The sequence below is a fragment of the Populus trichocarpa genome, chromosome 1 (assembly GCF_000002775.5).
Source record: "Populus trichocarpa isolate Nisqually-1 chromosome 1, P.trichocarpa_v4.1, whole genome shotgun sequence".
NCBI classification, from domain to species: Eukaryota; Viridiplantae; Streptophyta; class Magnoliopsida; order Malpighiales; family Salicaceae; genus Populus; species Populus trichocarpa.
Genome location: NC_037285.2, coordinates 48,656,620 through 48,669,248, shown reverse-complemented (window position 1 = coordinate 48,669,248; position 12,629 = coordinate 48,656,620). Strand labels below are relative to the sequence as shown.

General features: G+C 34.8%; 2 protein-coding genes across 6 annotated transcripts; one reads left to right on the top strand and one right to left on the bottom strand.

Moving 5' to 3' along the window:
- Nucleotides 1–27: 27 nt before the first annotated feature.
- Nucleotides 28–5,079, bottom strand: LOC7490760 (primase homolog protein). 3 transcript variants are annotated; one of them, XM_024600123.2, is made up of 14 exons: nt 4,812–5,078; nt 4,547–4,698; nt 4,301–4,356; nt 4,139–4,190; nt 3,942–4,052; nt 3,741–3,821; nt 2,868–2,948; nt 2,640–2,705; nt 2,437–2,553; nt 2,082–2,129; nt 1,887–1,972; nt 1,281–1,341; nt 813–902; nt 28–556 (listed from the first exon to the last, which is right to left on the bottom strand). In XM_024600123.2, exons 1-13 carry the CDS (start codon nt 4,972–4,974, stop codon nt 813–815), a joined length of 1,164 nt encoding a protein of 387 aa, XP_024455891.1. In that variant the 5' UTR covers nt 4,975–5,078; the 3' UTR covers nt 28–556. The 3 variants fall into 3 exon arrangements, 2 of the variants coding, with proteins under 2 accessions (XP_024455891.1, XP_024455895.1); XM_024600127.2 differs by lacking the exon at nt 3,741–3,821 and having other exon boundaries at nt 4,812–5,079; XR_002981567.2 differs by lacking the exons at nt 28–556; nt 813–902 and having other exon boundaries at nt 2,082–2,163; nt 4,812–5,079.
- Nucleotides 5,080–5,547: 468 nt separating this feature from the next.
- Nucleotides 5,548–8,589, top strand: LOC7490759 (protein BCCIP homolog). Of its 3 annotated transcripts, none has more exons than XM_052446277.1 (10): nt 5,548–5,719; nt 6,018–6,186; nt 6,295–6,359; nt 6,451–6,675; nt 7,061–7,270; nt 7,368–7,433; nt 7,530–7,619; nt 7,695–7,751; nt 8,135–8,247; nt 8,353–8,589. In XM_052446277.1, the coding sequence occupies exons 2-9, from the start codon at nt 6,030–6,032 to the stop codon at nt 8,231–8,233; spliced, it is 969 nt and encodes a 322-aa protein (XP_052302237.1). In that variant the 5' UTR covers nt 5,548–5,719; nt 6,018–6,029; the 3' UTR covers nt 8,234–8,247; nt 8,353–8,589. The 3 variants fall into 3 exon arrangements, with proteins under 3 accessions (XP_052302237.1, XP_024462666.1, XP_024462662.1); XM_024606898.2 differs by having other exon boundaries at nt 5,549–5,719; nt 6,002–6,186; nt 6,286–6,359; nt 8,135–8,242; XM_024606894.2 differs by having other exon boundaries at nt 5,551–5,719; nt 6,286–6,359.
- Nucleotides 8,590–12,629: the final 4,040 nt, after the last annotated feature.

Here is a 12,629-nt window from a genome sequence, read left to right as displayed (position 1 = left end):
AGTGTTTACGTGTTAGTCTACAAACACTAGTGGAAGGAGCTAATTTCAAATAAAACATAGTTCAGAGCAATAAAACATAATTAAGTTGAAGTGTGGAGGCTGCAAAAGGAGTTTTTTTTGTCAAATATCTAATTGGTTTTATCGATTTTGTCTTCAAGAGAAAATATATGCAAGCCCCAAAAGGACATGCTCTCCAAAGTGGAAATCAACCACATTGCCAGCAGCTAAACCAGATCTAGTTAGAGTGAAAATCTTCAAGTTACATATAAATTTCCACATGTGGCATCTCATCACAGGTGACCTTGTATCTGCATCATGATGCCTCAGGGCTTTCTTCTTCCTGGTGTTTAGCACCAGACACAGAGCTTCAGGACTCGTAGCATGACACTTTGTGCTGGTGCAAAGAAAACTGCATTTTCCAAGTAAAGAAGAAGAAATTGTGCAAAGGGATTCCGTCTTCTTGTCTGCAGATGGTTTTCTTTCGGCAGGTAGGCTTTGGAGAACACCAACTTTAAGATTTGAAACTATTTGTGTTTGATCCTCAACCATTTCCAAGCTGTAAGAAATTTCAATAAAAATAACCACCACATGTCAGTCTTAGACATGAAAGATCAGTAACTTGGAGCGTTAGTATATTACTATACACCAGAAATGTTGTGGCATCATCAATCTACGAATTGCAACAAAAAGAGAAATCTCGACTAAAAGTTATGAAACAAAATCTGTACTTGAACTTCACATGTTTGTGGTACAAATTGCGCAAACATCATAAAGAAGTTTTGTTTTCAATCTAAATATAATCCTGAAGTTACCTAATTCAGACGATGTAGCTGACAAGCCTCATATTTTTCTGCGGTTTGAATTACTCCCTTCAAAGCAGCTGGTCCCAAACACTTCAGAACCTGTAACCATAAACAGAACAAAGACAACATGCAGATGCTAATATTCAGTTTATTCTGCAACATCATAAGGACATAATTCATATGTTTACTGTTACATTACCAATACTATCATCTCTGCTATAAATGGTTAAAAAGCATAGAAAGATCCAAGTTTTATAGATGATAGTAGCATCATCAGCAGGCATAGTTCTCAGCCCTCAGGCTTAATCTCTACTCCCAAGGATTGAGAGTTTTGTCTTGTTTATCATCATTTGAACATTAGCCCTAGCATCCTTTTACCACAAAAAGTCGAAATAGTTGTCCATGATCTTTTTTTAACATAACCTAAATTTCAAAACCAAATGAACTTTCCAGAGCATTTAATGAAAATGCACAAACCTCATTTGCATCTTTGAAGCACCGTGAGTCATCTTTCTCCGGCCAACGTACCACCCAACATCTGGTGAAGTCCAGGACAAAGAAAGGCATAACAGGAATGAGTTTGAAGTAAAGCCTATTTTGGTGGCAAGATCAAACTGCTTTGTTGTGTGACATGGCAGGACATGGCAGTATAATTTCAAAGGTCCTATTTAGCTAACCATTACTTTTCCATTACAGATCGCAACCCATGTGTGCTACATAAAATAAAAGTATGGAGCTCCAATGATGAAACATAAAGAACAGACGAAAAGCTAGCCATAAAAGAAAATGAAACCCTTCTTAGCAAGACAAAATATGAGATATAAAGAAGAAACCAGTAAAAGCTACGAAACCTAGATCGCTCTCAAAATCTGAACTGCTTATTGCATATCTATTGTATGTGCTCTTTATATGGTAGCATATACAAGTTTCGGAAATACCCCCACTTGAGCTAATAAAACATAATAAGCCTTGTCACCTGATCAACCAGCATAAATCTAATAGTTTCACCAAACTGGCCCTATTTCTGTGTGAAAGATAATTTCTGACCATATCATTCAGGTTTCATCATGGGATAGTTATCACCTTTCTTTTCCCAGCCGGCGTGCTAACTCTTCAGCCAACGATCGCCCACTTGTGTCGCCATCAGTTGCCAGGACAATGCGAGATAGCTAAGAGGTTTATATGGAAAAAGAAAAGGAGTAATTAAGAAATTAACACAGGAAGAAAGTCTGAAGGATCACTTCATGTCCAACTCAAGTTCTGCCCAAAGATGCTTACTTTATCCAAGTACTCTTTGCTGTTCCATAGATACTGATACGCTCTGTCCTAGCTTCACACATGCATTGATACACAAAACAAACTAAAGTAAATTAATGATAGAATAGACATCAAAATCTGTGAGAAAAGGAAAGATAGCACAAGAACCATAATGTAAAATGTACAAGCTGGAAAGAGAGAATATTGTGTACTTAGCAATAAATAAGAGATACATTTTGAAGAAAAAACAGTAAGCTTTATGGCCTAATTCGATTCTCAGTTCAGTTAGAAGAAAGACAGTTGTTTCACCTTCTGTATGGATGGTAAATCTTACAACAAAAACATGCCCAAGAAATTTATCAGTCTCAATTCAAACCTTCTGTATGGATGGTAAATCTTTCGCAGAAACTATTTGTGGTGCGCCACCAGGAACACTAACACAATTACGGAAGCCAGCTTCCTCCACTGAAAGCTTATCTATTTCCCCTTCAACCTTAGACAACCAAGGTAATAACAATCAGGACAGAGAGAAATTTCACTATCCAGTTACAAGAGGGCAAATAAGGTGAGAGCATTTACAATAATAATTTCGGTGGCTTCATTTATGTCATCTAGTCCATATAACCATTTTCTTGTGTCCTTCTCCTGAAAAGGAGTTACACAAATATGATAAGTCAAAAAAACAAAAACAGAATAAATCTAGGGTTTATTTTAATAATATCTCAAACATCAACCCCATCTTGAGCTTGCCAAAACATCACCACTGCATGTCAATTATAAAATGCAGGGTAAGCTTAGCATATTTACCTGCCAAAACCTTTTCTCCATGGTTCGGTATTTGCAACCAACAATCGCCCCATTTTGTCTGTATGTAAAAGCAATAATATACTGCAACCAACAGTAATTAGAAAAGATCACATTCTTAGAGTTGAAGTTCATGAGACAGATCATTAAGCTGAACATCAAATAAAAATGTTAAAGATATGATCTCATCATTCTTCCCTCTTTTACATAAAACAGCCATCGTTAATCCTAGTTTCAGTCCTTCACCCTTGTCTTAGGTGGTAGAAGTACAAGATGTGGCTAGAAATGGCCTTTACTTTAGTTCCTGCCTTAGCCTAACATATGTTCTAGAGCAAGGAATGCATTGCACAAACAGGTAGATCAAAGAACTTGTTTCACCATTTGAATTATCCTGGATAGCTGAATCCAAATTTATCGCTTCATGTTTGAGAACCAGAATAAGAGTTGAAGCTAGAAATAACATCACAAAATTAGAGAGAGGGAATATATAGCCTAGAAAACCTATATTGTTGCCTACTCAATCCAGAATCATAGGAGCAATTTGGCTACTCAATTGAGCAAAGGCTTAGGTCACAGTTGTCTCACTTATTCCCTCAAGTAAACGATTGCAAATACTAGGCTAATAGTCCCAATCAAATTTCTTGGACAATTATTAAGAGTATAACTGCCCCAAAGGATTGAAAAGTAAGTTTTGAAAATGATGAGGGGTATCTTCACATTTACCATATGAGCATGAATCCTAAGCCATTTTCCCTTCTCTTAACTATGTTTCTTCCAGCAAACTAAAGCATACGTTGAAAAGTTTTCATCTCATGGTGAAACGTTAAAGTAAAAATGGTAAGTAGTGCAATGCTCCAAATGATACACTTTAGGGACCTTATCACCGGACATCTGCATAACTGCATTTCTCCGCAGAGTTTCCTCAGAAATCATTCTTTCACTAAAGTATGCAATCAGCTGGTAAAAAAAAAAATATTATAACCAACATCAATAACATTTCACCAGTCAATTCATTAAGACTTGGCACGAAAATTTAAAAACTACACTAGAATATTCTGTGAATAATAATCAGTATACCTTGTCACCCAATGGTTCCAAAACTACGTTCTCTGGGGTTACTTGCTTGGAGGACTTAACTTTGAAAATTTTGTTCACTCCAGCGATTGGCATCCTGCTATCAGCAAAGGCCTACAATAAAAATTTGTGAATGGCTTAAGAATCTCCCACTTCCAATTACCCTAAAATTCGAATGAATTTTCACATTGCATCTTCACCTGGCCTGTCCATCCACAACTAGTCCCGAAACATCTCCACATTGCAACATCCCTACAACACCCATTATCAAAATCCTTTAAATGTTTAGGTCCAATAACTCAATAAATTATTCCAATGCAATGCATTTCCAACTATACTAGAAAGTACAAGCAGCAGCTTACACATCTTGGGTGATATTAAATGATAAGCTCCTCTCCATGGTCTTGCCACCTTTGCACTGTACAAAAAATTAACCACTCAAAATATCAAAAAAAGTTACAAAAAAGCAATAATTTTGTTTCAAACAATCATGTGTATCCAATATCCATGTCTACACAAATATAAATATCATGTTTATGGTCATAGCAATACACTACAAAGCAAGACTATGTACATCATAAAAAATTTAAAAAGTGGTTTCATCTCACCTTGGGACAAAGCAAGTGATAGTACTGTCCAGGAAAGCAAGAATCATCACATTTAATCCCAAGAACCTCTATTTTCTGCTTTAACACCCTTACTTTATCACTATCAACCATACCCTCCCCCTCTTCTATAGCCTCCTTTATATAACCATTAGCTTCAACCAAAAAAAAAAAAAACCCATAATTTATCAACTTTCAATTCTCTCAAAGGAACATAGCAACACACACTTTGAGGGGGGGAAAAAGGTTAAGGCAAAGAACTAAATACCTGAGTGTAAAGCTGGAATCCTGGTAGTTTTAGAGTAAGACCAAACATGACTAATTAATCTTGTTGATTTTGGTGTTGAGAAATTCTTGTTTATGAACAAGAAGTGTACTTCAGAAGAGAAGCGACATAACTGATTAGTGAGACTGAGAGCTGATGTTGCCATTCTTTCTTCTGTTGTTCCAGGTCTCTACAGTTTTACTTCACTAGCCACTCATCAAAGTTTTATCCCTTTTTTTTTTGGCTGGCAGACATCTTCTGAAACTTTTTTGGCAGAAGCCTATGATGGGTTTTCAAAGTCTCATATGCTGTCCTTGTTTTATATTCGATTTCTCGATTTAGTCCCTGTATAATAATTTAGTCAGCTGAAAACCCGATCCCTTTTCTGTGGCAATCAATTGAGCTCTATAAAACTCTGTTTTTATCCAATTATTCTATTAACTGAATTGAGGTGGCAATTTTTATGTCAAGTAAGATTTTGTGCTAAAAGTTATAATATGAAAAGTAAAAGGAAAAATTATAACTTCATGTGGCCCCATTTGGATACAGAGATCTCTTCCCCATGATACTTGATAAACAATTGGTTGGAAGTTGTGTGTCGAAGTAGATAACTGCAATTAGAAAAAACAGTGTTTCGTTGACCAAATTATATATAAGGGCTAAAGTGACTGATTAGGGATAAATCAGGGGTGCAAATATAGTCTAAGCCCCTAATTGTTTTCTTGTCAGCAGCTGAGCCCAAGTAACCATTCTGTCTCTGGCCCAGTATAGTAAACAAAATAAAGATTGAAACTTTGAGAGAGGGAGAAGACAAGAGAACCTCTCATAAACCCTAAGTACAATACTCAATAAAGATTGAAGCTTTAGCATATTGTAACGTCCTGTCTCTTGACAAACTTGTCTTTGATAAGGTTAGTTACGCAAATCTTGTTATTTTGTTAGAGAAGGATTTGACAGTATGGGTTAGGACTTAACTTGCAAAGATTTCATCTATTATTTGTGTGTCTGAGTTGTTAATTCAATTGGCATGAAATAAGAACATTTTTTGTTCGGTTGTTGCTATTTTGTCTGTTGTCATGGAACTTATAGCAGATAGCTCTAGCTTAGTGCTCTGTTTTCTCATTGTTGTTGAATGGTTTTACTTATGTTGTTTTGGTCATTTCTAATCTAATTTTAATCTTAATGGCTTTCAGATTATTTTTTGTTTAGTTTTAGGTACCAATGCCAAGAAAGCCAACAAGGCGTCGTAGATCATTGATAGCTAGGCCCTTGACCTTTGCTCCGTTTTCGCGTTCACTTGCTCATCTTCATTCTACATTCATGCCAAAGCATCAAATGCTTGGCAGTAAAGTCCCTGGGTCTCCCTCCCACAATGAAGGTATTATCTCTTTGGAACATCGTTCTACTTTAATTTCAAATGTATTAAACTACCCTGTTTAAGGTGTTCCTGATTCGATTAGCTTGACATTGTATCAAGGTGGTGCAGTGGTTAAGAAGACTTCAAAAGAAAAGATTGAGCAGTCTGAGTCTTCCGAGGAAGAAGAGTTTGGGGTTTGTTATTTATTTTGGTGATGCTGCCTTCTTTTGTGTTAGTTTGGCTTTTTTTATTATCTTAATGTGGTTCGATGTGTATCTTTTGAAGGGAGAGGTCCAAGCAGACTTTGCATTCTTTGATCCAAAACCTGACGACTTTCATGGAGTGAAGATCTTGCTGCAATCATACCTTGATAATACGGAATGGGATTTGAGTGGTTTTGTAGACTTGATATTGGAACAGACCACAGTAGGGACGGTTGTTAAAATTGAGGATGATGAAGATAATGGACTTTTCTCTGTTGTTTCTGCCCTTAACTTGGGGAGATATAAGGTAAGTAGCTTGCACTTTTGTTTATCCTGCACACAATGTCAATGGCTAATGTCATGTCAATTAAAATGCGGTATATCATTATGGGAAGTTTTCTCTCATTATTTAGTGAGATATGAGGCATCATGCCTCTTCTTTTTTGTAAAGATCCCTAAACCTGAATCCTACTATGGCCGATGCTTAGCTACAACATCGGATCATCTTAATTTGAAACCCAACATGCATAGGTGTGTGGGAAATTACCCTCTTACCGATTTTGTTAATGTTGCCCACTCTGGTGTAAATAGTGTTTTAGGTGGTTGTCGCCTGTTTATTAGCCAACAATTAACATCCCTTCAAATCTGTTACATTTCAACTGCGCTGGCTAAGGAATGTCTTGCTCTTACAGGATCATAAATGTATTGCAGATCTCAAGGAGTACCTGCTAAAACTATGCCTGGAGAAAAGCATAAAAGGAGATCTGAGAGTTCTTTTGGGAGAACAAGCACATAATGTGGGTCTTTTGGTCTCTCGGCGAGTTGTTAATCTTCCACCCCAGCTTTTGCCACCTCTTTATGATTCCCTGTTTGATGAAATCTCTTGGGCTACAGAAGATGAGGTTAGATAAGATATGAGATGGGTGAGCTTAATAAATATATTTCTTTACATGTTGGAGAGAACTCTGTCTAGCTAACTTCTTGTTTCTTTATTTGAAGCCAACAGAGGAGCTCCGGAATTCCTTCTGTTTTAATTCCTATGTACTAGTTAGCAAAATGTACAAGGTATGTCTGTCCTGGATTCTTCCTCCTACTGTTTGTACTTCCATTATTTGTTCCTTCATGATCAAATCAACACTCTCTTCTCTCGCTACATTGCAGCACAAGAATGCAGACAAGAAAAACAGGCTAAGTAGTGATAGTGAGGAAGCAATTATATATGTGAATCCTGAAGATGAAATTTTTCACAAGGTACATATTCTTTGACTTTTATTGATAGTATTTTGCATCTCGGTCTTTCATTGATTGTTGCCAGTTACATTTCAGCTCAGCTTGTGGTCCTTCAACTTTCCTTTTCATGCCGAGCAGGTTACAGCTCGTGAGGTTAGTAGTAATTGTGCTATTATCTTGAAGAGGTTACATCGTTGATTGCATTTTGGAGTCAACTTCAAACTAAATGCTAGTGATTTTGAACTTAATGATAGAACCGGTGGTACTCTTATTTGTAAAACATTTGTGACTTTTACTGTTTTGTTGTTAATTCCTAGCATAGCTGTCTACAGTATTCTTTTTCTCAACTTCCCTAGATGAAGAACCTCTAAATGTCAGTGAGCTACTGTAGTCAAACCTCAATTGGTTTTTGTTGTGCTGTTTTGGTGACCAAGTCTTTTGGCACTACATTATTGCTTCCCGTGGACATTTACTTTTATCATTGATGGCTTGAATAATAGAACTGTTTGCTAATTATTGGTTTTGTTAATTTACAGCTAAAAAACTACCGGCCAATGGGATTAGTAATGGCTGTTGAGGCAGATAAAATTTCTACATTCCGAGAGCAGCTTCGTTCATTGATTGATGAGCCATAAATTCCTATTGTAAGGTGCATCAAATTTCAATTCACAAGTCCTTAATTATTATTTTTTTCATCTGTCATTTGTGAAAAAACAAAATCAATTCTAGTGGTTGATCTTAATTGTGTCTATAGGTGTCTCTGGTGCCAAGTTTTGATTTCTTCCCAGATGGAAGCAATTTTGCAGTAACCTGGTTTACAAGACAAGTTTATGGAAACTGTTAGATAGGCAGGATGACATTTGTTGTTGTGTTTTCTACACATTGTGTTATTTTCTCTCCTTTTTTATACAATTTCTCCCATTTTTCTTGATGGTACCTGGCCAGAAACTGAACAGCATAAGCATTTATACGAATGACTTCATTTCTTTAATATTGTTATATAGAACGAAGGCATGTTTGAACATCACAAGATTAATGAACTCCAATGTTAAAACAAATAGTGAAGTGGTGATTTTGTTCTTCACTCAGGATCATCAAGCCTTGCATGGAATAGAATGGTCTGGTCTTTTTCTATTGGTCAAAAAGTCATTTACAAATTGAATAGAGGGCAAGAAGGTTTTTAACATTATTAAGCATAGTAAAATTACTTAATCACCCTTAAAATTAAAATTTTCTAAACTTGGTTCTAGGGCTTTATAAACCTTTTCTTTTTTTAAGAAGTAGTGAAATACTATTTTAACCTTGGTAATGGGCTTCTTGAGGTACTTTAGTCTTTTAAATTTGGTTATTTTGTAATTCTCAAGTTTCATTAGGGGTGATAGGGTCAATTGCTAAATAAAAAAGTTAAAAAAAAAAAACAAGAGATGTGTGAACGATGGCTGCATGCTTTGGACGGTGTGTACGGTGTCGTTCGGTGGTCAAAATCTAGCTTTGGGACAATAATCGAAGCGTCTCGGCGGCCCCTCCATGTATAGGTGGTGAGCATGCTATAATTGTCTCAAGTATGGCGAGTGTGGCTTTTTTTTTTCTTTTTCCTCTCTTATCGCAGGCATGTTTGAACACCACAAGGTTAATGAACTCCATGTTAAAACAAATAGTTAAGTGGTGATTTTGTTCTTTACTCCCGGATCATCAAGCCTTGTATGGAGTAAAATGATCTTTCTCTATTGGTTAAAAAGTTATTTTCAAATTTAATAGAGGGTAAGAAGGTTTTTAATATTTATTCAGCATAGTAAAATTACTTAATCACCTTTAAAATTAAAATTTTCTAAACTTGGTTCTAAGGCTTTATAAACCTTTTCTTTTTTTAAAAAAAAGTAGTAAAATACTAATGTAACCTTGGTAATGGAATTCATAAGGTACTTTAGTCTTTTAAATTTGGTTATTTTGTAATTCTCAAGTTTCATTAGGGGTGATAGGGTCAATTGCTAAATAAGAAAGTTAAAAAAAAAAAAAAAAACTAAAGGTGTGTGAACAGTGGCTACATGCTTTGGACGGTGTGTGCGGTGTCGTTTGGTAGTCAAAATCTAACTTTGGGGGCAATCACCGAAGCGTTTCGGCGGCCCTTCCATGTCTAAGTGGCGAGCATGATATAATTGTCTCTAGTCTGGCGAGTGTGGTTTTTTTTTTCTTTTTTCCTTTCTTATTGCAAGCATGTTTAAACACCACAGGGTTAATGAACTCCATGTTAGAAAAAATAGTGAAGTGATGATTTTTTTTTCTTCTTTCCAAGATCATTAAGTCTTGCATCAGGTAGAATGGTCATTTTCTAATGGTCAAAAAGTCATTTAGAAATTGAATGAAAGGCAAGTTGGTTTTTAACATTTATTCAGCATAGTAAAATTACTTAATCACTCTTAAAATTAAAATTTTCTAAACTTGGTTATAGGGTTTTATAAACCTTTTCTTTTTTAAAAAAAGTAGTAAATTACTTGTTTAACCTTGGTCATGGGCTTTTTGGGATACTTTAGTCTTTTAAATTTGGTTAATTTGTAATTCTCAAGTTTTATTAGGGGTGATATGGTCAATTGCTAAATAAGAAAGTTAAAAACAACTGGAGGTGCGTTAACAGTGGTTGCAGGCTTTAGACGGTGTGTGCGATGTTGTTTGGTGGTCGAAATCTAGCTTCAGGGGCAGTGACCAAAGCATATCGCCGACCCCTCCATACCTAGGTGGCGAGCATGATATCATTGTCTCCAGTTTGGCGAGTGTTGTTTTTTTTTTCTTTTTCCCTCTCTCATTGCAGGCATGTTTGAACACCACAAGGTTAATGAACTCCATGTTAAAATAAATAGTGAAGTGGTGATTTTGTTCTTCACTCCAGGGTCATCAAGCCTTGCATGGAGTATAATGGTCCTTTTTCTAATGGTCAAAAAGTCATTTACAAATTGAATGGAGGGCAAAAAGGTTTTTACATTTATTCAGCATAGTAAAATTACTTAATCACTCTTGAAATTAAAATTTTCTAAACTTGGTTCTAGGGCTTTATAAACCTTTCTTAAAAAAAAAAACAGTAAAATACTATTTTAACCTTTGTCATGGGATTTTTGGTCTTTTACAACGAGCCCGTTTGTTTCCGTGGTTGCTTCTGTTTTTGAAGCAAACCACATGAAATAATCGTTTGGTAACAATTAAAACGTCATTTACTGTTCATGGACCCCACTGTTTTGAAACGCAGGGGGGAGGAAAGCAACTCTTCGTTGCTTCTCGCGTGGAGAGTGACTCTACTATTCCGGCCGGACTGGGTCCGATCCAAAACTAAATGCATTGAACCGAATCCGACCTAGTAAAATAAAAAAAAATAAATTTTATTTTTTATTTTTAATTGTGTTTTATTCGAAAAACTAGTGTTTAACATTATTCAATGACACTACATAAATTAGACGAAGATCGCTTGATGACGTGACATTTGCAGAATTTGATCACAATCCCAATTCTGTTCTTGATTATATTTTACCTGATGTTGTTGCGCGCTTAAGAAACCAAGAAAACTGTAGTCTTTGTCGGATGTATTTTATTCGTGATGGAATTGTAGATAGTTTAATGGAACAATAAAAAATATTTTATATAAAGTATTATTTATTTCATAATGTAATAGCAATAGTTAAATCTACAATATTTAAATTAAAAACCATCAATATTAATATATATTTTTTAAAATTATTTTATAACCTCAATTTCAAAAGCATTTTTAACCAAACACATTAAACTACTTTTTGTTCAACCTTAATTTTAACCACAGTTTTAACCAAACATACATAAATACCAAACCAACCTCAACCAAAAATACTTTTTATAAAAACAACTTTTTTCAAAACATAACCACAAAAGTTACCACAATACCAAACACATAACACAATTAAATTACTTCATTGCCTTTTGAATTTAAAAAGAACTTATCATTTGTTTTAGGGGTGCTTTAGTCTTTTAAATTTGGTTATTTTGCGATTCTCAAGTTTCATTAGGGGTGATAGGGTAATTGCTAAATAGGTAGGTTAGTAAAAAAATAGAGGTGTTTGAACAATGGTTGCAAGCTTTAGGCGATGTGTGTAGCATCGTTTGGCAGTCGAAATCCATCTTTGGGGGTAGTGATCGAAGCGTCTTGGCAGCCCCTTCACACCTAGGTGATGAGTATGATATAATTGTCTCCGGTTTGGCGAGTGTGGCCTTTTTTTTTCCTTTTCCCTTTCTTATTGAATTTTATGTTGGCCTTTTAAATTTTCAAAGCAACCCTTTAATTTTAATATTTTTTTTAAATTTGATCTTTGTTCTTTTGATTACTATTTGTTTTATTTGGAATAATTTATGAAGTTAGATTTTTTTTCAATTTCATCTCCCATGGATATTTTTTATTTGTCAAATTTAGTCCTCATTCTTTTGATTGTTATTATTTTTTTTAAATGGTTTTTAAAATTGGGTTTTTTTTTTTACAATTTCATCCTTCAATTTTTTTCCTATCAAATATAATCTTCTTTTTTCTTATTGCTATTTTTTTACCTTGAAAATTTTTAAAATTATTTTTTTTTATGATTTCATCCTTTAATATTTAATTGGTCTGGTGTTTAACTTCTTGATTGAGCATGTGTCTAGAATTTAATGGGTTGCAGGTTTAAGAGATTAACTCAAGTTTACAAGGTTCAGTTGAGTTTGCTCTCCTTCAGTTGAGTTTGCTCTACCCCCCCTAAGCTTATTTTTTTCAGTTTCATCCTCCAATATTTTTTTCCACTTTCAATGAGATTTTTCAATCGTTTTGAAAATAACACAGGTTATTGCAGTTTTTTTTTTCAGTCTTTGTTAAATTTATCTTTTTTAATAGGAATTTTATTTTTTAATTTAATTTAATTAATTGATTTCATCATTCAACATTAAATTAGTCAGGTATTGAGCTTTTTTATTAAGTCTGAGTTTAGAATTTAAAAGGTTCACTCATGCTTACTTGGCTTTTTTTTTTTTGCTTTTTCTAAGCTCATT